This window comes from Parus major, chromosome 1A (assembly GCF_001522545.3).
Source record: "Parus major isolate Abel chromosome 1A, Parus_major1.1, whole genome shotgun sequence".
Taxonomy (NCBI): Eukaryota; Metazoa; Chordata; class Aves; order Passeriformes; family Paridae; genus Parus; species Parus major.
The window spans coordinates 61,695,287-61,722,430 of record NC_031773.1 but is presented as its reverse complement, the minus strand read 5'-3'; the positions used below and the strand labels follow the sequence as shown (position 1 = coordinate 61,722,430).

At 38.6% G+C, this 27,144-nt stretch overlaps 1 protein-coding gene across 1 annotated transcript in view; it reads right to left on the bottom strand.

Moving 5' to 3' along the window:
* Positions 1–27,144, bottom strand: part of PHF21B (PHD finger protein 21B) — an 82,360-nt gene that overhangs the window by 8,654 nt on the left and 46,562 nt on the right. The window contains exons 3-7 of the mRNA XM_033514574.1: positions 22,969–23,322; positions 15,840–15,962; positions 10,860–10,911; positions 5,901–5,977; positions 3,160–3,214 (exon numbers count right to left, since the gene is read on the bottom strand). Of these exons, the coding sequence (XP_033370465.1) occupies positions 3,160–3,214; positions 5,901–5,977; positions 10,860–10,911; positions 15,840–15,962; positions 22,969–23,322 (661 nt within the window). The remainder of the gene's footprint in view (positions 1–3,159; positions 3,215–5,900; positions 5,978–10,859; positions 10,912–15,839; positions 15,963–22,968; positions 23,323–27,144) is intronic.

The window sequence follows — 27,144 nt, the reverse complement described above, 5'->3', positions numbered from 1 at the left end:
CACTTTGGTCCAAAAATAAAAAGCAAAAAAAAATTAAGAGCTTTATGGAAACTGCACAGTGTTGCAATTCTTGCTGCTGATTTCACAGAATCACAGGATATCCTAAGCTAAGAAGGGACCCATCAGGATCATTGAGTCCAGCTACTGACCCTTCACAGACACCCCAACAAACCCACCCCATGCCTGAGAATGTTGTCCAAAGTCTTCTGGAGCTCTGGCAGCCTTGGAGCTGTGACCAGGCCCTGGGGAATCTGTTCAGTGCTCCACCACCCTCTGGAGGAAGAACCTTTTCCTGATATCCAGCCTAATATGCCCCTGGCACAGGTCCAGCCATTTTCTTGGGTTCTTGCAAGGGGATGGAGCACACTGTCCCAGTGAAAAACACTTAATGGACAGGCCTTTCTTTGGGTTTAACTGGAGACAACCAAACTGATACTTCTCTTCTGGCCTCCTTCAGTTCCTTCTCTGATCAGAGTGGAAATATAGCTGTCCCACTGTGATTCCTCATATCAGACCCACCTGGAAGTCCCCTCCCACCATTACACACTGGTTTTACACACTGATGTGTGCATACACGTGAAGATGTACACATGAGCAGGCCCACACACGTGTAGGAAGAGGAACTCGAGAATAAAGAAACAGTTTCATCTAACTTGGACCACAGGCTGTAAATCCCTATGTCTTTTGCTGACAGCACACAGTGCTGCCACTCCTGCACAGAGTGCAAGAACAGGGCAAACACTGAGTAAATCCAGAAGCATCCTTCCGATGATGGCAGTTTATGGGCTTCCCTAAGCCTGAGCTTGCATCTTCATTTTTATATTTAACAGCCTCTGATAGACTGTATTCTATATTTTATATTTTTTATTTTATTCTATATTTTGTATTTTATAAATATCTCTACTTTTCCCTAGCAATCATAGTACACTTTGGCAATGAATCCTGTAATCACAGACTTATAAAATGTGTAGATGTTACTTCATATCCAAAAATACACACACAAAGATCCACCACTGGATGACACCATGATTACTCAGGGGATATAAATGTTAGTCAGATAAACAGAGGTTTGATAATTGAATCGTTTGTACAAATGATACATGTCAGGGGATGTGACCTCATTTCAGATAAGACATTTTCATATAAATGAATCCTGATTAATTAACATTTTGATCAAAATTTACAAGAATTGTCCTCTTCTATATTTCCAGAAATGACAGTTGTTTCCTGGACATCACAGGGGCTTTTTCTAGTTCATTTATTTGTCTTTTCAGCTCACTTTTGCTACAAAGTTTTAAATGTCTTAAAACATGTCCACTTCCCTCTTCTAGTTGCTGAAAAATTAAACTGAGGACAATATTTTTAAAGGAGCATTTTTTAAGAGAAGGGGCAGCCATCTCTGCATTGAAGCTGGAGAGCTGCATCACTGCAGAGCCAAGCAATCTGGGACAGCACCTGCCTTCTGTTCAGCGCTTGCATGGCATGCAGCAAAACAGTGCTGGTGTCAAAAAAATCCTTGCAGAGGTGGGGAATTCTGCTATAATGCAGTCCATCTCAACATTCTCAGAATATGCAGAACTCCAGCACATATTCTGGATTCTGGAAAAACCAAAGACACAGGACTCAAAGGAATTAATGATTAAGGAGGGTGGTTGCTGATTTTCAGGAAGCTCCAGGACAGCTGCATCAGTAGATCTCTATCACTTGCCTCCTTGCTTGCAAATAAAATGAGAAACATGTAATGAAAGTAAGATCAGAGATATCAAACCCTAACTTAAACCCACCAAGGGGCTGGCAGCACAACTTGCTAACAGTGCCATTCTGTGCTGATTTCTCATATGTGTTTACATGGAAAAAACGAGTGCTATAGTAACACAAACAATAAATTGCAATTTTAATTTTGAAGATAAAACTAAGCCAGGAATAATATTCTTTCTAGTGGGGCTCACATGAGCCTGGCTCCCTGCTAAGAGGCAGGTCATCATAGCTGTAATAACTTCTCCTGTCCTCTGAGACCAAATGCATTACAGGAATATGGTAAGTAGGCCAAGTGTCTGTATCTGGGATATGAAGTTTTGAAGGCAGAGAGAAGCACTGGTGCCTTTCAGTCAGTGCTCCTGTGGTGCAAGAAGTCAAGGCAGAGGCAAAAAGGTGAATCTCAAGTACTAAACATGACACTTGACAGGGAGATCAAGCAAATGCTGAAAAACTGTCAAAACTTCATGTCTCAATTATAATTACCCCTGCAAATGCTCCTAATACTGAAATAATATTTAACTTAGAAAAAGGTCTCTCTTCCCTCACCTCTAATGCATCTCAGTAAAGAATAAGTTATAAAGGCAAAACAAGGGCAAGGACAGAATCAAATTTCTTTACTGGCTTTGTCTCCTCTTCTGAAATACAAGCTTCTCACTTTCTTCCTTAAAATACTACATAGGTCTTGTCTGAAGAATTAAACTGTACTCAACATTCTCTGTGTTTCATCTCCATGTTCCAACTATTTGTCTTCTCTGTGTTGTACATTTTTTCCTGAAAGGCACTTCTTCCCATGAGTTAATCATCAGCATCCCCAAATGGCTACTCTGAGCTGTTAACTCTCAAGGCATTTACTGTTAAGTTTCAGATTTGAAGTTCTTATAAATACAAGACTGGAAGGCATCTTCAAGGTCATCACATCTAGATTTATGGCTCTATCTCTTGGAATCAGATAAAGTGGTTTTCAGCCTTTGTTATTGAATCAAAAGTTGTGGGAAATTTCTAGTGCTTGAGGATGGAGAGCAGTTTCTTAAAACTGGTGGAAAGGGGGAAATGAAAAGCCTAAAATATTCATTGTTTTTCAATACATATTTTTAAGCACTTGGGGTTGGCAACACTACTTTCTTCAATCAGTTCTCTCACTGCATGGTGCTTAAAGTGCCAGAGATCAGATTTTCCACTGATTGCAGAGGCTTTGGATCCATTTCTATACAATTGTGACCTTTAGCCTTAGTCTTCCATTGTTTTTGCAGGAAAACAAACTATTTTCACTCCATATTAAAAAATACAGGGGCATTACACAAAGTAATGCCCTATGGTATCCTAACAGTAACTCATATGCCTACTAATAAATTTTTGACATATCATTAGAATAGTAGTATATTCATTTAAAAATATGCTTACCTCTCGTTGAAAGGAACAAGGGGTTATTCAAATAATTCGATGCAAGGCGTTTCCGCTAGAAGGGAAAAGAAACCAGCCCCCGTGTCATTGCAAAGTGCTCTAGTTGTCTCTTACATTTCAGATTATCAGTCTTCATGGGCTTACCTCATACCTAACCAGCTCTCCAAAAGCTACTTAGACTGACCACTGACACAGACAAACAGGTGCATGGTTTACCTTTCTAACAAGTTTTTCATACAGCAGTTTATTGTGCATTAAATTTTATTATGAAGAGAGAAATACAAATTGTAAATGTTATTGATGGGGCTGCAGGATATGTTGCATGGGCTGGTAAGAGCAAGACTACAGCAGAACTAACTCCAAGCTCAACAACATCTATAAGGGAAAATCGTTGCTGTGAAGTGACATCTTTATTTGCTTGTATAGAAATGGTCATGGATTTCTCACCTGCAGGAAAAGCACTGCTACCTTTGTGACACCTGCCTACAGTTCAGAGCAGCATACTGCATTTGAAAGCAACAATTGAAGCCTTAGCAAAATATTTCCCTTTCAGAAGTGAATGTGCAGGACCTTGAGGAGCTGGCAGTGATTTCAATCTGCTGAGATCACCAAACTTACAAACAGAGAACAGCACAAACCTGTCTGAGATGTTTAACTCCTGTAAACGCAGCCCATGGCCAGCCTTGTCTGACAGCACAAGCTGTGGTCAATAGCAAGCCAGGCTTCATTCATAGTCTAGACAACCCCAAATTTTTCCTCTGAGCCATCCAAAAAGAAACTTGTACAGCAGGAATGGAAGCAACACCATTTCCCTCCATTAGATGTTGTTAGATTCTGCTTGGAAGAAAATTAGAGGGGGTTTGCTACTAAATTATTTATTCTGTAGTGAACAAATTGTTATCATATAGATGGGAGCCTGCCAGTCTGTTAATGAATTTTGAATAGATGTTTCTTCAAAAAATAACCACCCCAAACTTAACCCTTTCCTATGAAAAAAAAAAGACTGAAGGTAGGAAAATAAAATGGTATCTCATTTTTTTAAGAACAAAGTTTTGAAAAGAAAAAGCACACCATTCAAGTGAAGACAAAGGACCATGATCACGTTTTTGCAATCAAAGTTAGTATCACCAGTACAAATGCTGAGCTCCTGCCAATTTGAGGGGTGTTGCCAAATAAAATTTAATTTATATGCAATTTCAATTTAAACCATCATTCATTAAAGATCATTCAGAAGACTAAACTGCACCAAAATGCCTGAAATGCCACAAATACCTCAACTCACTGATTAGCAAATCAGTCTGAGCAGCTAATTGATCAGAGAAAAACCATCTGCCTCCATTTTACTTGAATGACATTCCCCATGGTCAGTACTTAATGACAGCTCCTAATGAGCACACAGCTGATCAGCCACAGGAGTCTTTCACAGACATTTCTTTCCCCATGCCATCCTTCATTTCAGTGTATGCTTTTGAGAATAGATACAATGAGAAGTATGAACTAGGGGTGCAGCAGACCTAGGCCATCTTCTCTTCCACCTCTGCTCCAAAGAGTTTGTCACAAACACCAGTCTGGCTGGCTACATCCACAATACTCTGCTGCAAGTATTTTAATAATCAGGACCAAAATGTCTAAGGAGCTACAGATTTAATGCTAACAAGGCTGAAGTTCCTACGGTGTTAAATAGTGCACATATGGACATCAGTATTTGCACTGAAGAAAATAGTTGAGGAATTTTGAAGAACTCAAGTGCTCAGAGCTGCTCTGGAGTATAAAAATCTCCAGTGTTATCAAAAAATGTACAATCAAACAACTCGGCAGTTTGACTGCAGCAGGGGTTTCTTCTTAGCCTCATCTGTTTGCTTTCTGCCAACAAAGATAGAAATCTGAAATACTGGCATACCAGAAATTCTGCATCCCTTATGCCTAAATAAAGAACAATCACTTTCTTTGGACTTAGAGAACTCAGAACACAGAGAAACCTTGCTAAAATGGAGAGCTGGCTGCAACTGAGATTCATTTCAGTTGCAAGTTCAAACAGTAAACCCAAAGTGTGCTGAAATTTTAAAAGTGAAATTTTAATTAGCTGAATAAATGCATATATGTTAGTTTAGAAACAAAGAAAAAGAAATCAGAAAAAGTTAAGCCTATTTATATGCTGCTTTTATACCAAGTTTGTAATCCAATATTATGTAGGACCAAATTCTGATACTTCTATAAATGCAACAGTGTAAGTGTAACAGACAATGGAGATTATACAGTACATTTGATTTTAATAATGCATTATTATATTTATTATGCAGATTTCTATACCCCCTGCAGACCACATTGATTCTTAAGCCAACACACCCCTTTTCTGAATGTCACTAATAAAACACCAAATATCTTCATTTTTTATTTAGCACATAAGAAAAGAGAAATAGCAATGCACATTTGAATCTAATGCAGCATTTCTGTTCTCCAGATATGGTCTAAAGGGACTGCCTTTGTAGATGAAAGAGTAATTAGGTCCCACATTAATTTAGTCCTTTTGGTCTTTATTAAAACTAAGATGAATTCTAGTTTGGAGCAAGTGATGTTGTGGGGTGAAAACCTGTTGCTTAGCCACTGAGCTATTTTCCTTCTTTTCTACATCAGTATCTTTCTACGAGTATCTGTGGTTCTGCATTCATATATATTTTTGTGGTAAGAAATACTTATTACATGAAATAGAACTGTGGTAAAAAAAGTGAATGATAAAGTACCTCTGTTTCCAAGAGTCCACTGTAGGCTGGATTTGCTGTGCTTCTTCTCTTTCTTTCCTGACGCTTGCTCTGGATTTCTGTAACCATGGAAAGGAACATGAACTGTGTCTTTCTCATTCATCAGTGAAAAATGTAGATATAACTTGTTAAGCAAGATGATCTTACCCTCAGCCCCTTGAGCTTTGTGTTCCGTTTCAGTTTCTAAAGTATAATTGGGTTTCATCAGCATTTATATTTGCTGCAGTTCAAGGTTTGACATTAATAAGCTTTTCCTCGTGAGATTCACAGGCATTTTTTAGATTTTCCTTCCTTCAAGGTAGACTTCTGCTGTCCTACAAGAATTTTATTATGATCCCTTCAGACACATATTCAGCAAGCATCATCAGAGAGCCTTCAAAGTACTCTCAATGTCTGCTATTAACAGAAGGGAAGCATTTAAAGCAATTAAGCCTTTAGTTCATATCATATGAAAATACAGAGAACCTTCGAAATTCAGTTTATTTTACTTTTTCTCCTTGGAGGCTAGAAAAAGCATAGTTGAAATGGCACAGCTGGATTCAGTTCTGACCAGGGTGTGATGATTTATCCACCCAGAAACATACAACATACAGCACTCATGATCCTGAGCTTGCAAAATGTCACTATGAGCCATGTGTGTATATGTGTCACTGCAAACACCAGCACACAGATGGGCTCCTTGGACTGCAGCCCATTTCTCCCTTCCACTAAACTTCCACAATTCCCTTCCACTAAATGGTGACACCTATTGAAGATGGGACATGCTGAGGACTGTGTTTGGCAACCACTAGCCGTGTGCACAACTCTGTAAACACACGGAGAGGGAGAAGATTACTTGGCCACAGAAATCTGTAGGCTTAATGCTACTTTGATCTGAGCTAGGATTCAATTTACATCATATGGAATTTCTTTTTCCAGCTCCTGACATCAGTTCAGAATGCTGAGATTATTACAAGCATGTCTTTTAGAGCCTACTATTTTGATTCTAAGCCCCAGACACACTTTAGGCAAGGAGAGGCACAGCATTCATCCCATGACATGAAGTGTGTACTCTGTTCCAAAATATTTCCTATGTGAATATTCTAAGTTAAAGTCTGCAATGAGGTACCAGAAGGATCTTGTTAGTCTAAATGCCCCCACATGGTGGTGATACTTCTGTCTTGCTCTGTCTCAGAAGGAGAGGAACCTTGGTGCAGTGCTAAAACAGAGGAAGTGGCCCTTGGCTGACCCTTTCCTTTGGTCTCAGAAGCGTGAGCTCGAGCTGTGGCTCTTGCAGCCAGGCTCAGGAGGACCCTTATCAGTGAATTCAGGGCTTGCAGCATCTCAGCACTGCCATGGCAATGCAGAAAAAAACCTGGAGTTAGGACAGGCTCAGTCTTCCAGAAGTGGTCACAGGGATACAAGATTGTGACTTTCAATGGCCCAGAAAAAGAAACAAAGAATTCAAATGCAGCAGAGTTTCCTTTATATGTAACTGGGCCAAGCATCTCATAAAAGAACAACAGTGATGGATCTGTTGCTCTCTGCCCTTCTTGGTCCCAAGTTAAAGAGAAAATTTAAGAGCTGTCAGGGAGGAAAAGTAATAGCAGTGGGAATAGATGGAAATTGAGAGAGAGTAATGAATGGAAGCAGCTCGAGATGTACAACACATTATGCAGCCATCAGGGAGGGAGAGCACTTTATGGAAAAAAAAATACCATGCATCTATGTACATAGATGGTTTGGTATTGTGGTTTGGTCAATAATTACACCTAGGCAGAGCAAAAGCATACACTGGTGTGCTATCTTTTGTTACTTGTTACTTCTGCTAAAAAAGTATTGTGTACTTTTCAGAACAGGGTGCAATAAAGTTAAATTAAATTTGTTTCAACTGATGAAATCATAAATATTTCAGTAATCTAGATGGATAAAGATTTTTAGAAAGACCTGAACTAGAGGTCCTTCTTTTAAAGTTTTGCTTTCTATCATTTTTTTTTAAAAACAATTGTAATGTTAAAAGGTGTTGTAATAGCCTAGAGAGATTCAATATGTTACAACCATGCGCTGCATCGCAGAGTTGAGCTATTTTATTCCTTAGCTTATCAATTAAAAAAATAGAAACCAAACAGGAAAAATTAAGCTCTAATACATTTGACAGATGAATGAATTTGAAGATAGCTTTATGTTGGAGGCCAAACTGCAATGAACTGCTGCCTTCACCAATAAACACTCTGCATGGTCATTGTATGAGGCCCATGATGGCAATTTATCTTCAGGGAAAGCTGTACCCTGCAGACTCTCAGTCAGTGGGAGCAGCTGTGTTCATTTACTGGTAAAGATGCCTCACACTCAGCCTCTGCAGAACAGAGCTCTTTTCCCAGACAGGGAATGCTCGTGTGGAGGTTAGGGGAAAAGGCTTCTAGGCAGATAGAGAAATCCATATGGAAGTGGATCACAGCCCTTCACCAGAAAATTAATGAATAAAATTAAGAAAAACAGTAACGCTGTAAATTAAAGATACCAAATGAATAAGTTTTTTAATGATCCCATCTTGATAGAGTTAAATTCAAAAAATGTGAATTGAGAAATAATTAGAAGTTTTAATATAAATGGAACTGTCTAATGACCACTGTTTCCTGATAAGAGCAATGACTGATAACTGTAAGCATGATAGAGCAGTAAAATAATAACCTTTAGCATGTGAAACCTAGAAGGACATTTTTGACAGCTGTAATCACCAATTCTGGTGAAGAAATACCCTTTCCATAGTAAATAGCTTTTGGTTGGAACCATTTATTTATTGCTAGTAGGAATATAAAAAGTGAATTTGTCTTCAAGAATTGATTCTGCATGGTAAGTGTTGTAGTACTTTGGTTTAAAATGTGCATCTCCACACTTGGTGTAGGAATAGAGTAGATCACTGCTTGGCATTTTGAACATAAGCAATAAATCTGCACAAACAATTTATTAGTCCAAATAAAATCAAAGGGAATAGAATTATTCAAAATTAGGTCCGCTCTGTTGTAAGCATAATTTGTATTTCAACACAACTTCAAATGTTGTCCTGCTCTCCTCAGACAACGAAAACAAGATCCAGTCATCATTTGCACTTTTTGGATTATAAATCTTCTCTCCAAATTGTTGTAGCTTTCTGATTTCCATTTCAATCCATTGCCATTAAGGGATTAAAAATTACAAAGGCTTAAAATTTTTTTAAACTGCTTTCAAGTTCTCAGTCACTGGGTCATTAAATGATTTTTTTAAAATGCAGATTTAAAGAGGAAAAACACTGAAAAATGGCAACAAGACCCACAGGAAACCCGTTGCATATAGTGTGGAGACATTACAATTCAGATGTATTTTCTCACTAATTCACAACTTGTCTTAATACCAAAGAACTGGAAATCTTAGTAAAAGGAAATCAAGCTAAAAATGGTAGATACCTTGAGACAGCAAGGTAGCTAAGCATGCTCCTAAGTCTAAAGCACATAAAACTTAAACTCAGTGCACTGGAAATTCCTCAGTGTTTTGCTAACTATGGTCCATGGGATGGGTGGTAAATATCAATTGCCATTAACACTTTTTGTGATCAAGAACCACTGTCAGCTGACATAGATACCAGCTTTCTCTCCTTTGGATTGTGATTCCTTGGTGGAATTACACCAACTTGTTGTGGCTGAGCTTGTAAATAAAACCATCAGGGTGCAGATCTTTTCTTAAAAATATCTGCATCATCTCTGTCCATGAGAACTATTCTGCCACCCCAACTTGTCTCACACCACTGGAAATTTTACTAAAAAAACTCTTTTTTCCCCCTCTCATCTATAATTTCAGAACAAAGCTAGGGCAAAGAAAGATACAAATCTGCTAACTTTTGCAAGCTATTTTTGGAAGGCTGGAGAAGGAAACTGAAAACTATATGATACTACATTTAGATCATGTGCAATATTCATTTGAAGTCATATTCAGGAGCCTGGGAAGACAAGCTAAACGCTCTCATTCAAACCCAGGATTGATTAGATGGGAAGTTAAGTTTTTGGCTAAGTGGAGAAAATGGAATTCTTTGTGAGAAGTAGTCTTAAGTAAGTAAAATGTTATGAAACAAATGCCAGTTTTTCACCACTATTTTACACATTATTGTGTGGAACTCTAGAAATGGCAGTCAACTCAAGCACTGGAAGTCCATCTCACATGGACATTTGTTGCATATCTGGGCAAACATCTTTGAACCTCACAGATCCATCAACCATATCAGAGGTCTCACATGGACATTTGTTGCATATCTGGGCAAACATCTTTGAACCTCACAGATCCATCAACCATATCAGAGGTGGTCAGAGCCTTTGAAGGATTTTTGTTTCACTGTTTCCTCCAATTGTTAACATATTTTAAAGGACCACAATGACTGAGTGAGTCCAAATACCACCCTGTGCCAAGCATTCTGGTGGCTGACTGCAGGGCCTGTCCTCATGCTCCTTGAGCTGTGCCATGGGGTGGGAGGCAGAGCTAAGTAAGGCCACCCGCTATTGTGAGACTGAAAGGCACAATTGTGCAAAGTTAATATTTAATCTGATCTTTTAATTTTCATTTTTTCTGTTTTCATGCCCTTCAGAAGATGGCAGAAGGAAAAACTGAGAGGGAATCTTGTTGATGTGTATAAATATCTGCAGGCAGGGGTCAGAGCATGGCCTGGGCTGTGCTCCACAGCGCCCAGCAGCAGGACAAGAGGCAACGTGCAGAAACTGATGGCCAGGAAGTTTCTCCTGAACATGAGGAAGAACTTCTTTTCCAGAAGGGTAACAGGACACTGAATAGACTGTCCAGAGAGGCTGAGGAATCTCCTTCTCTGGAGAGACTCAAAAGCCATCTGAACACAATCCTCAGTAACATACTCTGGCAGAAAAACCAACAGAAAATATTTCACTCAAAAACGGAACTGTAAATCAATATATGCCATCTTACCTTCCAAATGTTCTGTTGTAACCAGTCCTAGTGCTACCATGAAGGCAATTTTCTAAGGAAAAAAATAAATTGGTTAGATAATTAGCACTGAGAGAATAAACCCAGGAAAAGTCTTTTAGAAATGTATCTTATTTGAATGCATAGTAATGTAAAGAACTTTAACTGAAGACTTACTTGAGATATGCCTAGTTCTCCTTGTATGACTATATAAACTCTAGCAATTAAAAGATGTCTGAAGTCAATGCTAAATACCTACTGATCTTACACAGTACATGACCAATATTCAGTCAATTCAATCAGTTCAATTTCACATTGCTAGCTGGATTGTTACTTCATTCTTCAGTGAAATAATTTTGTATTATTTTTACAATCCGGACATGGCACTGCTTTTATTGGATATGAGCAAGGTATATGAAGTGAAACAAGTTTGAACAGTAGAACACTAAGCAAGACATCAGAAGCATTTTGAAAGTTCCCTCCCATAAAAAAAAAAAAAAGAAAAAAAAAAAAAAAAGAAAAAAAATCAGACATTTCTCTTCCCATGATATAAAAATAACATTATGTGCATGGATTGTGAAGATGTATACTGATCCAACATTCTTCCTCAATGGGGAGTGAACAAACATCTCCCACTGACACTGGTGAGCCCATTTTGCAGTGAGGAATCTGATCTAAAATATTAGTCACAATTCTTCTAAACTATATATGAGTAAAACACACCTTCATGGTAAAAAATCTTCACAACATGCTGATGCAGTGATAGGACAAGTATTAGAGCAGATTCTAAATTTTCTGTCAGTGATTTCTTACTGGAAAATTTTTCCTTGCAGAAAGATTTTGCTGAAGTTATTTTGCATGTTTTTGATGAAAACTGAAATTATGCTGTGTTGTTCCAAGCCCAAGCTGAACTGAATTCCTTGGTTTTCAGTCACATTTGTGGTACTTGTGGAGCTTTGGGGGCCTCCTCTTTCTGCTCAGCTGAACAATCTTGTTGCATCAGGTTACCCAAGGGGCATTTGCATGAGGTTCAGTTCCATGGGAGAGACAATCTGACTATGACATTCAAGCTCTTGGGAAATCCAAGCAAACAAAACCCACAATCCAAGTCTGAGGAAGGGTACGAAGAACAAAAATGCAATTATCATACCTCAAATAAAATGTTTAGCTTCAGGTCCAACTAAAATACAGTGCTTAAGCAGTAGAAGGTCGAAACATCCTGTTTCATTCAAAGAGTGTCAGGGGAACATGTTTCAACACTTCAAATTAAAATTAGTCTCACCTTCCTTTTCTGTAAAAAGCCTGACAATTCAACATTTCATTTCTGTTCAGGATAAAATCAACTAGTAAGTCACCAGAACTACAATTTTCTTTGCAATTCTGACTTTCACTTATTGAAATTGTGAAAGCATATACATCCTCATTTTGTAGATGAAAAGATGCAACTATTGGGTGGGTTCATCAAAATCAGAGGGTCAGGACTGGACTGTTCTACCACTTTTGCATCTGTGAAAATACCTTTGTCAAAGAGGTGAACTAACACCCATGTAAGACGGGAATACTTCCTTTCCACAACCTCGCGAGATTCTTAACTCTCCAGGTAGAATAAAAAATGGTGGTGTAGAATTTCCTCACTGGCAATTTAGATATATTCACACTGTATTTCTGCCTTTCATATCTGTGGTAATTACACACACATGTTCACTTGCACGTCAGACCTTGATTTAATAACGCTCACTCCTTATATGCCTGAAACACCAGCCAGGCACAATGGGGGCCCCACACCTGAAGGAAAAGATGAATATTTGATCCACTGTGCAGATCTGAGAAGAAATTTAGTCAACTGAAAAGGATTACAAGATCCATCTCAGCCCCATCAAAAAGTAACGCTGGCAGGATATTTCTCAGCACTGTGAGCAAAAGTAATAACAATATTTAGGGATAGAATCAGAAAGCTGGAATGGTTAATGTGCGTTTTCTCAATGGAGTGCAGAATTCCTGCATTACTCCAACATTAAACTGTAGGTAAAGCACACCTTTTCTGATGCCTCAATTGAAAATATTTGTGTACTGGAATGTTTGCTAAACAATTTCCTCTCTTCATGCTGAAATTGTTTGAATACGTACCTAACTAAATGTAATGACAACATACTTGCTTAAAATATGAAGAGCCATCACAAGTGACTTGATAATTATCTCATGATTAAATACAGGAAGTGTTAGCTTTTATAGGGACTTGAAAGATGTTTCCTTTTAAAAAATCCCAGTACAAGCTGTATTCTTTTGAACACGCATATTATATTAACAGCCCATTTGTTTTTACAGGTTTTGCTATTTCACACACCTGTAGCTCATTGGATTCAACTCAAAATCTGACTTCCACTGCAAAACTTTCATATATCACAGGGTTTATTGTTTCTCCTCTGTACAGGAAGATGCAAAACCAAGACTTCATTTTTTGCAGATTTTCAATCTAGGCTTAATGTTAGCATTTAGTTCACATTTGCCATGTGTCTCTCTTGTACTTAGGAAGGATTAGAACACCAGTAACTAAATGACCAACATTTATGGCAATAATTTTTCTTTCAGACAAAGACATTTTAGAATGAAAATGTTGCCAGGTAGTTTGCTAATATGAATTTTTAAATGATCAAAACGTTTTTGGCAGAATTCTGTTTCTTTCTGTGTTGAAATCAGGTTTCTTCAGAAAAAAAGAAAAAATTAACAAACCCCCCCTATCCCTACATCCTCCCCCCCACACCCCTCCAAACCAAGTGAACAAAAAAAAAACAACATCCAGACATCCAGGGCATTTTCTTCCCAGAGGAGCATCTCCCTTTAGTAATTCCTCTATTTCTTTAGAGAAGTCATGCTGGTGGGAGAAGGCCTATCACTGGATCCATCATCATTGTTCTCCATCCCCAGCTAAGCTGCACTGATGGGAAGGAGTGGGTGGCCTCCTCCTCCTCCTCAGTCCACGATCAGCTTCAGGGCTTACCAGCAGAATGACCAAGCAAGTAGCTAAAGGCAGCAATGATCCTCACTCTTCTCTGTTTGTTCAGGTACACCCAATAACTGCATGTGGGATTCCTGGATACTGGTAAATCTTTTTTTTTCTAGTTAGCTTGCTTCAAATTGTCTGTGTAATTTATTAAATCCCAGTCTCTCCCAACAAAGTTCTACACCAGTCATATTGGAGTTCCTACCTCAGTTCTGTGCTTTGAAGAGAAATAAAATTGAGAAGTTCCTTGAATGCCTATTTTCTTTTTAAAAACAACATTTTTAAAATGTTGGTTCTGCTTTAAATTTAATCATCTGTTTATAAGCCGTGAGTGCTTATAAAAATACACAGTATGTCTCCTTGTGAAGCAAAACCAAGATTTTCATAAAAGCATTTAGTTTTGTAATAACATGTTCTATTTATGTCATTACATGTATTTATACTAATTATGATGTTAGTTCTAATTACACTAATTGCATAAATACATGGTAATCAACTAAAGTTTACTTTCAAAGAACAAAAGGAATTAACTCTAGACCTACCAATTTATGGCTATGCAACAAATCTATGAGAACTGTCATACTTTAGGGCACAAAGTCAGCACCCTACCCTGAAAATTAAGGTTCTTGAGGCCTCCAGTAAACGGAGTAGGAACAGTGTCTGCAGATAGAAAAAGGTCATTGAGATATTCTAGTTAGCAATGTAATGGAAATCTTACATTTTTGAATTCCTTACCAAAAGTGTGGCCAGTCTAATTGCCTCCTCCTGCATCTCTCTGGAAGGTCTTTATTCAATATTTTTTCCATGGGGATAAGTTACAGGCAAAGAAAAATTGACGTTTTTACCTAGCATTCTGTTTCTAACCAGGATCTACTGGCCCTTCTGCCCATAAGGTGTGACAAAATAAATAAGTTTTTGGAAATACCTGCCTAAACAAAACAGGATTCTGCAGTCCTGTCATTCACTGGTAATGAAGATTCATATAAGGGTCAGATTTTAAACCTGGGAGGTTTCCCAAGCATAGTTTTGCAGAGCTTCTACATAGAGCTATGATACTTCGGGCTAAAATATTTATCCTTAACAATGTTTTAACTATATGAACCTCTTAAAATGGTAAAACAAATGACCACCCACATGCCTCAAGTAATACGGATTTATACTGTAATAATCCTCTTAAACCTACAGCTCCAAGGATGCTTTTGTGCTACACATTTATTAGACTAGTGAGGTTTAAAATTTTACAGGAGGTGAGCATTCCCACAAAAGAAGTAGATTCAGTTTGTAAAACTTCTCAAACTGCCCTAAATTGCAGTCAATCTAACGTGAACATATCCAGTCAAAACCCTAAATGTCTGTTAGGGAGACCCCATTTCTACAAGGACTTGCAATTTATATTTCTAGTTTAAATCAAAAGTAGAATTCATGAAAGATATTTAGTTTCATTACCTGACTCTCTTACTCAATTTAAAGAATTTTAATGTATTTCAGACTAGAATCTGTGTGCATGTGGGAAGATGTACACAACAAATGCAGGAAACTATTACTACCATCTAAAAATTGCAAGATTCATTATAAAGATGTTAAAAGCTCAGTTTACGGAACAAATGCTAATTCCACCTCATATATAGCCTCTAAATCTGATACTGTATATTTAATGTTTAATAACATAAAAGGAAATATCTTAAGCTTGTATAGACCTTTCACAGGAAATTCAGCTGCAGCCATGGGGTGCCTAGATTATGAGACTTCCAAGTCTTGTATTTTGTGACAGTGGAAGGTTTGAATGGTGCAAACCAAATTTGTCAGGGTACTTGCTGGCAGGGAAAATACCCTGATTGCAGAGATTGAGAGATGAACAGCTGGCAGAACCATAAGCACAAATAAAGTAATCACATATGCACACAGAAGAATGTTTAGATTTGTCCCCATATCATAACCATATTGTAGCTCATTTATTAAAAATAAAAAATAAAAGAAATCACCTCTGGATTTTCCTCTTTTTTCTTTTTGGTAGCAGGCAGTCCCTGAGCTGACTCTTCAGGAGGTTTCTTTGTCTCCACTTTACTTTCTGTCTGGGTTTGGACTTGAGGTTGAATAATGATAACCTAAAAGACAATGTACAAATAAGAGAATTCACTATATGAAACTGGATTTTTCTGCCTGAAACCTTTGAGTCCTCCTTGAAGGGTTACTCAATACCCTACAAATAAGAAATATAAGCCACAAGTCAAAAGCATAAAAAAACAGGATACCTAGGTTAAAGCCCTAAATCCATACTGAAGTTTCTAAAAATTAATTCTTAGTATTGCATTATAAACCTGCTGCAGCCTCAGTCACTTGATCAGTGCCTCTGAAAATTAGGATACTTTCTACTTAGAGGACTTGTGAAGGTGGCTGAGAAGCCATGTCTTAGCACTTGTGGTGTTAGTGATTTTAAGGTCTTTCCTTTGATTTTATTTTGTGTACAAGTAGAAGAGATAGGATTACTAAACTTTCAAACACAGATTGATCTCAGTTATACCTCTGTTACTTCAGAGTAAGTACATGGGGATGGGAAAGATCCTCATGCAACTGAGATCAGACTTCATTCCTCAGCCTTTAATGTTATAAGCAGTGGATGTCCAGTTTTCCATAAATTAATTAAACTATATGTGTTTTAAATTAAAATCAGGTCTTGTTTAGAACCTGTAGTAACTAGGACACAGATCTCATTCACACATTTATGGTAGAATATCCAGCTACTCATGAAGATTTACACGATGTAGGTCACATTATCTAGAAGCTATTAAATTAAAAGGAATGAATTTCTGCCCACAGAACTACACATATGACTTCATACCTATAATCAAAAGAAAGGACTGTGAAAGCTTCAAAAAGGACTTTCCAAGGACTATTGCCTTCTAGATAAAAGATTATCAAATTTTAACAGGCCTTTTCTATCTACTTCATTGCTAATTTTCAATCAATGTCATTTAAGTGTTAGATATGTTAACTCAATCATTCGAGAAGATTCAAGAGTATAAAAAGAGATGGTTTTCTGAGCCAGCAGCCATTTTAAGTAAGAGAAAAATAACTTATGTCAAAGAAATGGGGAAGAGATATCTGCTTTTATTTACCTCAAAAGCCATCCTACATGCTATATATTTTTCTAGCACTGTATGAGAACCTGTGCTGCCAGCAAGATCAAAAGTAGCAGAATCCCAGTAGTAAATTACAGTGAATGTCTGCTGGGTACATTTGCAGCCTGTATGGACTCTGTCTCTGGTATAAGAGTGGTGAAGTTTCTTGCATTCCAATGCTGAAAAGCAGTACAAAGATGAAACAAGTAATTCATAGCTTGAATTTTTTCTTTTTACTGATTCATCTCCTGGTCAGTTCTGAAACCCTGAGTTCTCATTACATTTGGTCTTCCCCTGGAAGAGCAGAAGGCAATCTCTGATTATTTTATGTACTCCTTGTGATCAGTGGACAAATCTAGTATCACTGTATCATTGAAGAGGGAGTCCCTAGGAAATTTGAGCCTGTACATAATTTGGGGATTTTATTAGTGAGGATTGGCTTAAGGTAAAAGAAGTTCGTATGGTCCTGCTAATGTCAGTCTACATAATGATGTGTTTTGTTCCCAGTAAAAAAACGGGCTTGTACACAGATAAAAGTCTACTAGCCTTTACATGTCCCTGCAAGAATTTTCCCATTGCTTTCTGATGATTTTCTTTGAGAAGAGCCACTGACAACACTCTACAGGTGTTACGTGTGGTCATAGGTTGGAGACAGAATCACAACTTGAGTCCGATGATCATAAGACAAACATCATCAGCTTGTTGTGCAACGCCTCCTTTTGAAGTGGGTTTGAATTTCCCAGGCTTGGATAGCTGATTGGTTGGGATCTCTGCACTGCCCAGATCTCTGGCCAGTGATATGTTTGCATTTTGGATCAGCTGCTACTGGCTGAGGGTCCCCTGTGTAGGTTTGAATCTAACCTATCCTTGCCTTGTCTGGGGACTTGTTTTATTTATGTCAGTTTTGGGGGTCTGATGTGGCCAAATTTATCTGGCAGCTACAAACCACCTTCACTCTGACATTTCCCCCTGTTTGTTTTATTAAAAATGCAAAGTGTTCTTTGTCCTCCTCTGTAGGCACCTTACAGATAGGATGGCAGAGACAACATGATGACACAAATAATAAATCTAGTTTGAATAAGACTTTCCACTCAACTCAACAAGCCTAGCTTCCCTCAACCAGTGATGTATCTTCTGTATCATTGGAGTTGTAATAGTCACATTCAGGAGCTGCTAAAGCTGTTAAACTAGAAATAAAAGTTTTTAAGATGGCATGCCACAGGCTTCATTACTCAGAAGTTACAATTTTACAACTTAAAAATAAAAACTACAAACAATAAACAATTCAATTCAAAACCATTTCAATAAAAAACATACACATTTCTATCACTGATGTCTTCCAAAAATATGAGTCTTGGAGTTCAAGATGGGCAGATTGTCTTACCACTGACAATCTTCTGCTTCTGGAAAGTTGTTGGCTGGCTAGGTTATGTTGTGAATTGATTGAAAGACAGGAGAAAAACATGAGAACATGAGAGCACCCAAGACTTTTGAGGCAGGGCATACATCCATCCTGCACTTCTTCCCCTTTCTTTGTTTTAACAACTATAATGGGAATAAAATATGCACTTTTGAATGAAATTAACAAGGTGAAACTTACAACTGCCTATATGCTTTACCATCAACCAGTGTCTGCCACTGCTGAGGAGCATCCTTTTCACAATGAGACCTCCTCATTTATCTCAAAGGAAAGGGGTTCAGCTTCTGCAAAGCCAAATCAGCTAGTCAAAGTGACTGACTTTCATCTTTAGCACAGAAACACCTGGGTCTGATAGCATATTTTTCCCTTCTCAATCAAGGTCATAGTTTGGTCAGAACCAAGACCCAGACTGGGAAGACTTACCTATCATATCTTTAAAGGAAGTCTTTCAGTAAGGAGTCATAGAACAGCTGGCTTTGTTATCTGTCCTTAGGTAAATAACTAATGATGAAACTTGTAAATAACTGTAACTATGCACATATATAAACACTTTTGAAAGTAATATTTACCTTTTTGTTACAAACAAACCAATTCAAAACCATCAAAGGAAACATCTCTTTATCTTAGTTAGGTTTTACAGGTCATATTGTACTATATGTCTAGAAGTGATATGTCCTTGTGTTAGTAATGTCCTTAAAATATTTGATTTTTGAGGTTTTTTGAATAAAGTCATAAGTAACTTGTCATTCTAAGGGTCCCATAGATGGTTTAAGGTGTATATTTGGAGTTTTTGGATTTCTCTTGTGAAGGGTTCTTTGCTTGGTTGTGATTTTAGCTTATTATTTGATGGGTAGATACAATGTTAATAACATCATTTAGCTGTATTTGTAGAATCACATTGTAAAATCACAATACTAAAAAAATAGTGTAAAATTAGTTGTGTTGTTTGTCTCTATAAATATAGTTTGTAGCATTACAGAACATAAATAATAAAATTGGATCATATTATTATCTAAGGACACATATGAAATTGTTTCTTGAGTTTGGAAGGAATTAAGTTACTCATTTACACAGTTATTGTACTATTATTAGTATACCTAACAACATTGCTTAATGGCAATAGTGTGAATAATGAACCTTTTTCTTTCGTTAAGTGTTTTGAAATTGAGTTAGAGAAAATAAAAGAGGAAGATGCTAATTTACAGTATACTTGGGCTAATCAACAATTCTAATTAATTTAAACATGTTTTCAGGATGATTATGTGTCTTCAATTAATATGTTTTCTTTAAGAAAGGTATAAAGACATGACTTCAAAGCTGTAGGACAAACTATTTTTGTTAATTTAGAAGTTTCTGTTATTACTTTCTTATGTATAGTTTTCAAGTTTTCTGAAAATTCAACTTTAGTTTTGTGATTATTGTATCCGTATACCCAGTTGCAAAAACTGAACATTAAAAGCTATGTTTATATTTTGGTTCAAAAATAAGAAAACATGTAAATTAGTATTTTGCTGATAACAGTGACAGACCCACTATATTCAGAAACCTGCTATTGACTTCAACAGTTGGCATGAGTGAAATATGAAAGGTAGTTGTTAGTGGTTTTCAGCATGAAAATGTTTTTGTAGATATTGTAAACAAAGTGACAGGTGGAAAATACTTGGTTAGAAAACTGTAACTGAATTTTGCTAATGAAACATTTTTCTTTTACACCGATTTAGTACCTCAGTGTTTGCTTTTATGAACTTAGAATGCTCTTTTTAGGACCTATAAAACAAGCAATGTCTTTGAATTCTAAAATGTTACAAATATACTGGGTTATGTTGCCATTATCTAGAATTATTGCTAAATGTGTTCAGTCAAATATTAGGTTTTATCATATGTATCTACAATTGTAAGCATTAACACCATAAGGTGATGAAATATTACCTTGGTGGTAAATATTACCATTAATATTATATTAATATCATGTATGTATCAGTATGAGTATTTAATAGATTCCTTTTGGTGTTGACTCAATAACCTTTTAAACTCCAGAGCTTTACATTATAAATCTGACTGATTTGCTATAGATTTGTTAATTGTTAGATAAACCAAAAATAGTCAATAGTTGTCATCTTTGAATAAAATATTTGCACAGTTTTAGATGACTGAGAACAAAACTTAATTTGGATTTTGAAATCCCATAACTGAAATTGTAGGCTTTTTGGAAGAGGAAAGTAAATACCTTGATGCTTCTTTTTCTTTGGAGGGTAAAAACAGCCTGGAAAATTACTGTGAGTTTTATACAGAAGAAAATTATTAAACTGAACTAAAATCCTTAAATGTTCTACAGTATTATATTGAAACTTCAATGTACATTTGAAAAGAAAAAGATCTAGTGTTTTTAATCATAGCATGAAGACTAAAGCTGTTGAAGGCACGTAGAATCCAATATTAGAATCAGTACTTGTTTTTATGATCAATTCTGACGTGTTCAATGTTTGAAAACTTTAACAAAGGAGCTTTTTTAATGTGCCTCAGTTTGTGGGTAGTTTTCCTGGGCTTGCTCTGTATATGATGAGCATTTTTATTGCCACAGGTGAGTAGGCCGTGGCAGGCTGTGGTGGCTGGGAGGGCACCCTCCACTCCCTGATGTAAAGAGTAATATGTGACCTCCTGATCAGTACACAAAGATGTTTACAGTTTGAACAGTAGAGTGTTGTCACTATAAGGTACCTTCTTTGTTAAAATACCTCATGTTGTGGCATGTTAAATACCAATGTTGTTGTGACAGCCTTGTTAATGCCACCTGCCCTTGTATATTGCCTCTGCTGCTCCTGGCACCCCCCAATGGCAACCGATGAAACCGCCCAGTGTGTAGATGAGCTGAACTCCCATGGGGGGGTAGCACCCAGGGGAAGTGGGATTAACATTTAATGGCCCCTAGAATCAGCGAGCCATGGCACAAACCAGACTCCAAACTACGTCGAGAAGGAAGAACGTTGCACAATTGACCGATGTTCTGAACCTCGTCGCCGTAACTAAACAGTATGGATGCTAACTGTGAAGAGGGAGCATGGTGCCTGTGGAAATTGCAGGCCACATAGCTTTCTCAGTCTTGCCTGGGAAAGTGGCCTGGGAATCATAAAGAGGAATTAAAACAATCCTCAGAGATAGAGAACAGCCTTGCAGGTGCTGTTTGTCTGTTCCTTGTTTTCTTGCAAGAGAAGATCAAGGGGTGGTGTACCCCACTGACCAGTGATGGTGATGTGTTAGTTTACTAACCAGTAAGAGTTTTCTTTTCTGTACTTTTCACATATCAGTCTATAAAAAAGACCTGAGGTAATAAACAGAGAGAAATTCTCCAGTTCGACTCCACAAGAGTCTGTGTCGTTATTCTAACCGTTCCCAACAGAGCAACAAAACAGTACTTGCTATCCATGACTACCCTAAATTTACAACGAGACAGTGTCTTCCTAGAGACTCTCGTGAGGATGGAAGCCCCAGCTCTGACATGCAGCAAAGCTGAACACCTCCTCCTCTGAGTTGTTCACTGGGAGCAGTGGTGGTGTGTGCAGCCCCTCGAGCCCCCCACCTAGAGCTGACCTCAATAAAGGCATTAAAAAGTGGCCCTGCCCGCCACTCCCAAATCTCGGCATCTCAGTATGGCTGTGCTCACTTGGCTGCGCCATTGCTCTCCCTGTGCTCCCCCAAACAGTCTCAGGAAGCAGGGATGGGACCTTGGCTGCAGCAGGAGTGGTGGATGCAGCAGGGGTTAGGGGTAGAGTCGGGGCAACTAGTTGGGCTTTCACAGACCACAAGATGGTGGCCACGCCTTACCAGGTAAGGCCTGCCACGTGTAGAGGGGCAGGGAGCACAGCACTGCCTGTGCCAGTGCTGCCCCTGATGGCACTATGTGCTGGGTACCCTGCCCTCGCAGCTCCGTGCATCCCCTCTCCTGCTGTCTCTGCTGCTGCTGCTCCACTTTCACAGGCCGAGAGGGGGACACTGTCAGGAAGGCTGCCCCAGCCCCAGCTACTTGCTGCAAGACAGCTCCAGCTGAGGCTCCATTGCATGGGATGGCCCTGCTCTGCAGGTCCCTGTATCTGATTGCAGCCATTAGGGCTCCCCAACTCTTCAGGCACTGGCTGCCACAGCATCTTTCAGGCTTTCCAAGCCCTGGCTTTGTTATGATATGGCGTTCCGTGCTTCCAGGTTTTGGTGCATGCAGTTCCGCAATGGCACTTCTAGGATCTGGTGGGCACACCGGAGGGGACTCCCAGATGCCAATGAGGGGGTAATTTCGGCTGCTGCTTCCATGTGATCAGCGCAGCATCTCTTCCCCCATGGGCTGCCACTTGTGTTTTGCCATTTTGAGTGGGCAGCTACGTGGCAGCCACCATCTTGGGTGAGTGACTCACACCATGTGGCGTCCGCCATGTTGGGTGGCCCACATCCGAAGCACATGGCCAAAATCTATCTGGCAGCTACAAACCACCTGCACTGTGACACACAGGCTGTGCACTCCCAGGGCAATATTCTGCTCATACCTGCAGCACCGTTCCTGCATGTGCTACCCAAGGAACTCACCTTGCTGTCGGCACTGATGAGAAGCGGTTGCACTTTAATGCTGTCGTTGACCACTGAGACTGTGGCGCTGGTGCTGAGCGGAGCTGCATTGCTGGGGGAGGTGGAAATGATGGCGTAGGCCACACCAGCGGCACCACTCAGTGGGGATGAGAGAGCTGTAGGCTCGGGGACACATTGTGACTGGCTGTTGTGTGTCTGTACATGGCTGACAGTGTTGTTGGCAGTTGGAAGGGCAGGGCTAGGGTTTTTGATGCTCACTATGGTTGCCTTCTGGAAGGTGGGAGGCTGCTTGGAAGGTTGGTCTCTGCACGGGGAGATTGGGAGGCTGTCCGGAATCAGGGTCTTTGGCCTAACCTACAAACAGAGAGTCAGGTGTTATTGGACATATGAACAAACACTGCACACATGTGCTCTCCCAGTAGAATCTCTAATTGCATTAACCATGGACCCAGGATCATCTAAAAAATCAGAACGTAGGAACTGCAAATAGCCAATCATTCACGTACTTGTAGATATATTCCCAGCACTTCTCAACTGAGTAATTCTGAAGTTCTTAACTCACAGCAGTGCTAACCAATGAGTGAGAAGAAAGTAAAATCCTTATTTTGATTAGTGCACATCCATACAAATGCAAAGTCAAGCCATTTCCAGTTCTCAGTAGAGATGTGTCAGCCAAAGCTTTTGCAGAGAATGGAAAACCCAGGTGCAAAAATTTCCTATTCTGAAGGAGACAACACTTTTGTGTTGCTATGAATTAAGGAGAGGGTGCTGAATCATTAAGGGAATTGTGAGAAAGCATTTACAGTACATTTACATTTATTTACTATATAATATATAGTACAATACTATACATTACAGTAAAGTATATGCTTTTATACTTTATATATATTGTCAACAAACATCCTCAAATGTTTAAGATGTGCTATGTCAAATGGAAAGATCAGTCACACAATCACATGGCTCACAAAAAAATTAATTAAATAAAGAGATGGAAACAAGAAACCCACAACCACCAAACATACTTTGTTGTAGTAATTGAAGAGCTAATTTGCAGCTGTGGGTGGATGCAGGAAGAACTTCCATGAATGGAAGAGGACATTTTGCCCAGCTTTGCAACAGCTGGGGCTATACCCAGAACCATGAATGATAGCTGCAATCAACTGTTTTCAGCTAATGTGGTAGGTTTCCAGTGGTGTAATTAATGCCACCCTGTCAACATGGCTCTGCCTTAACATGTTAAGTACAGTCCCAGGATTGAAAATAAATAATTTAAACTGCTTCACATGGAGTTAACTTCACTCACAGCTTATTCATTATCACAGTCAGATGAAACAGTCAGTTCCCTCTGTGCTTATTTAGTCCTGTTACTTCTCACACCTTCCATACTGTGAAACAAACTGACAAGTTCTAACAGATAGACATGGGAAACATCTGCCTGTGTCACCATGCTGGAGTCTACAGGAGCCCTTCAAATGGTGCTGACTTCAATCTTGAGCCTAAGTAAGCAATTGAATGAAAACACAGGGATTTACTGGTGTGCAGAAAACCATCTCTCAAGGCTGGCCATCATCCCCTATCGTGTGAAGAAGGAACTCCTTTTGTCCCCGCAGCAAATATTAAGTGCAGCGACACACACTTTGCGCGCTCTTTGTGTCTTGGTAATTTGTCCCTCAAATGTCGACAGGACCCCAACACCCATAAGCAGTGCAAAACTGATATCACAGGCACAGTCCTGCTCGGGACAGTCACATTTCCAGCAGTCATGGTAGATGGAAAGGTAAAGAGATTTGTCCAAGGTCCTGCAGACTCATGCAGAGCTGGGTAGCCACTGTGTTCAGCTCACAACTTTGGGGTGACCCTGGAAAGCCCCAGAGACCTGCTGTGAAATGATGCAGAACTACACAAAACTCCAACAAACCATAGTCACAATACCCTGGCAAAGGGTAACCAAAGGGTTCTTTGCTCGTTTTCTTTATGCAATTACTGTGTGTAACTATTATCTGACTGGCTTAGTTAAGATACCAGACAAATATCTTGCTAAAGTAGTTTAAGGGAGGACTCTATAATTAGCTTCATACCCATGATTAGTTAATGGTCTTATTTTCAAAAGCAGTGCACAAAGCCTTGGTTTAAACCCATCAGTTCAGGAGTTTTTCTAGCCAAAAAATTGTCATGGAGTTTACCAGGATCTACTGTATCTGTCACTCTTAATTACAATTTTATATTTAATCAAAAGCCTAATTAAAACTAAATGCCTACATATATTCCAGCTATATAATTATCTTTTCTACTGCACGATGTAATACCTCAGTGAATCCTACCCACACCCATAATACACATCCTGCAGGTTATGGACGAACATATATTACTTTGCTGTAAAATAAGCTCTTCCTAAGATGATTAAACAAGCTTAATTTTCTGAAATACTAAATTCTTTATAAAGTACTACATACTGAAATTATCTGATAGGACTCACCAAACTGAAACTGCAGAGCATATGCTGGGCACTTTCTGCCACCGTGTGATACAGAAGAGGAATAGCTGTTTTCATGGGCTAAGCCTCTGCAAACTTCCTAAGTTTACCTAACTTTGGGAGACCATGTTTATGTGCAATTACAAAACAATAAAAAGGGTTAACTATATAGAAACAAAAGTTTTGGGTACTCCTGAGTTAAAGTTACAATAATTTAAAGTGAAAATAACATTTATTGCTAGGGCCTGCAAGTGTGAATCCAAAACAGAAAGCAAAAGTATAAGCTCCTTGTGCTCCAACACCTATGAATGTTCTCCTCATAATATAAACACCAAGTGTAAACATTTAATAAACAGCTACGTGAAGGGCCTTTGTCAGAGTGTCACCTAAAACCCCAAACTACTGCAGTTATTTGTGAAAATAAATGGTGTCAGCTAGGAAGAGAAAAAATAAGAAGGAAAAAGGTAACATAAATTCCTTTCCCTCACAGCAAAACTGTAGCTTAAATTTGGGAGATGAAAGGAGGACAGTGGCACTAGCAAAAGTTTGGAAGCTGGCAATCGCTGAATAAGAGGTAGAATAAAGCTAGGGCAGCACACTGCACACACACAGTATCAAAAAGTAATTTTCCACTTAAAGTAGCACAGGTTGGATGACACCAGCCTCTGTCACAAGAGTTACAAAAATAAAAGGCACCAAAGTTGAGCAAAGGAGAAGCAAAGAGAAATAAAAAGAGACAGCATGTATGTTACCAAAAGAATACTTCAACTGTTGGCAAGTGTTTCAAGTAACAATTCTCAACCCTTCTTTCCCCAAGTATCTTTCATGTAACTTTTGACAGCTGTCAAAACAGAATGTGATCCTACCAGGGCTCAAAATTCAGAAGAGAGAGCTGCTTCTTGAATATAATGATTTCATAAACCCATGTTGTTTTTCAGTTTCCTCAATACCCACAATAACAGAAATACTTCATTTCCTGTGGCAATGTTCAGACAGGTACTTCTCAGATAGCTGCAGATGAGCACATTTTTCAAGGAGATATCCTTAAATCTGAGCATTCACTAGGTGGGGGCTGTCTGCTTTTCAGACATGGAATAGGAGAGGGCCCAATCCTGTGAGATGTACAGAGTGTTCTTTTGTTCAACAACCTCTAATTTAATATATTTTAAATAATTTCAATCAGGAAAGAATCAGGTGCTGTGACTAACATGACTTGTTGTATATCCCATATCATTAAACTCTATCCAGATGTCCCTATGTGAAGCTCAAAGGCTTCAATTTTACCAAAACATCATTCAAGCTCTCAAGAGTACAAATTGCTGAATACTACAAAGGTGAATGAATTGCTGAGTGGGAGATGTGGGAGAGCCTGGTGTGTGTCACCACAGACAAAGGAAAATATGATCATGGGCAATCTATTTCCTGAGGTACATCGAAACAGGTTGAGCCACTCACCTCATGTAGTAAAGAAAATTAAGGTAAGAAAGAAAACCGCTGTACTAGTTTGAAATCAAACCAGTGAGAGATCGCAAGTCAGAATTATAATTTAATAGGAAAATGATAAAAAGAATAAATGCAATAATATCAAAAACACTGACAGAGTCAGAATACAGCCTGGAACCCTGTTAGGGTGATGGTAGTAGTCCAGATGAGGTGGTCTTGTTGAAGCGTGATCCTCTGGAAGAAAGGGGGTCTGGTCTTCA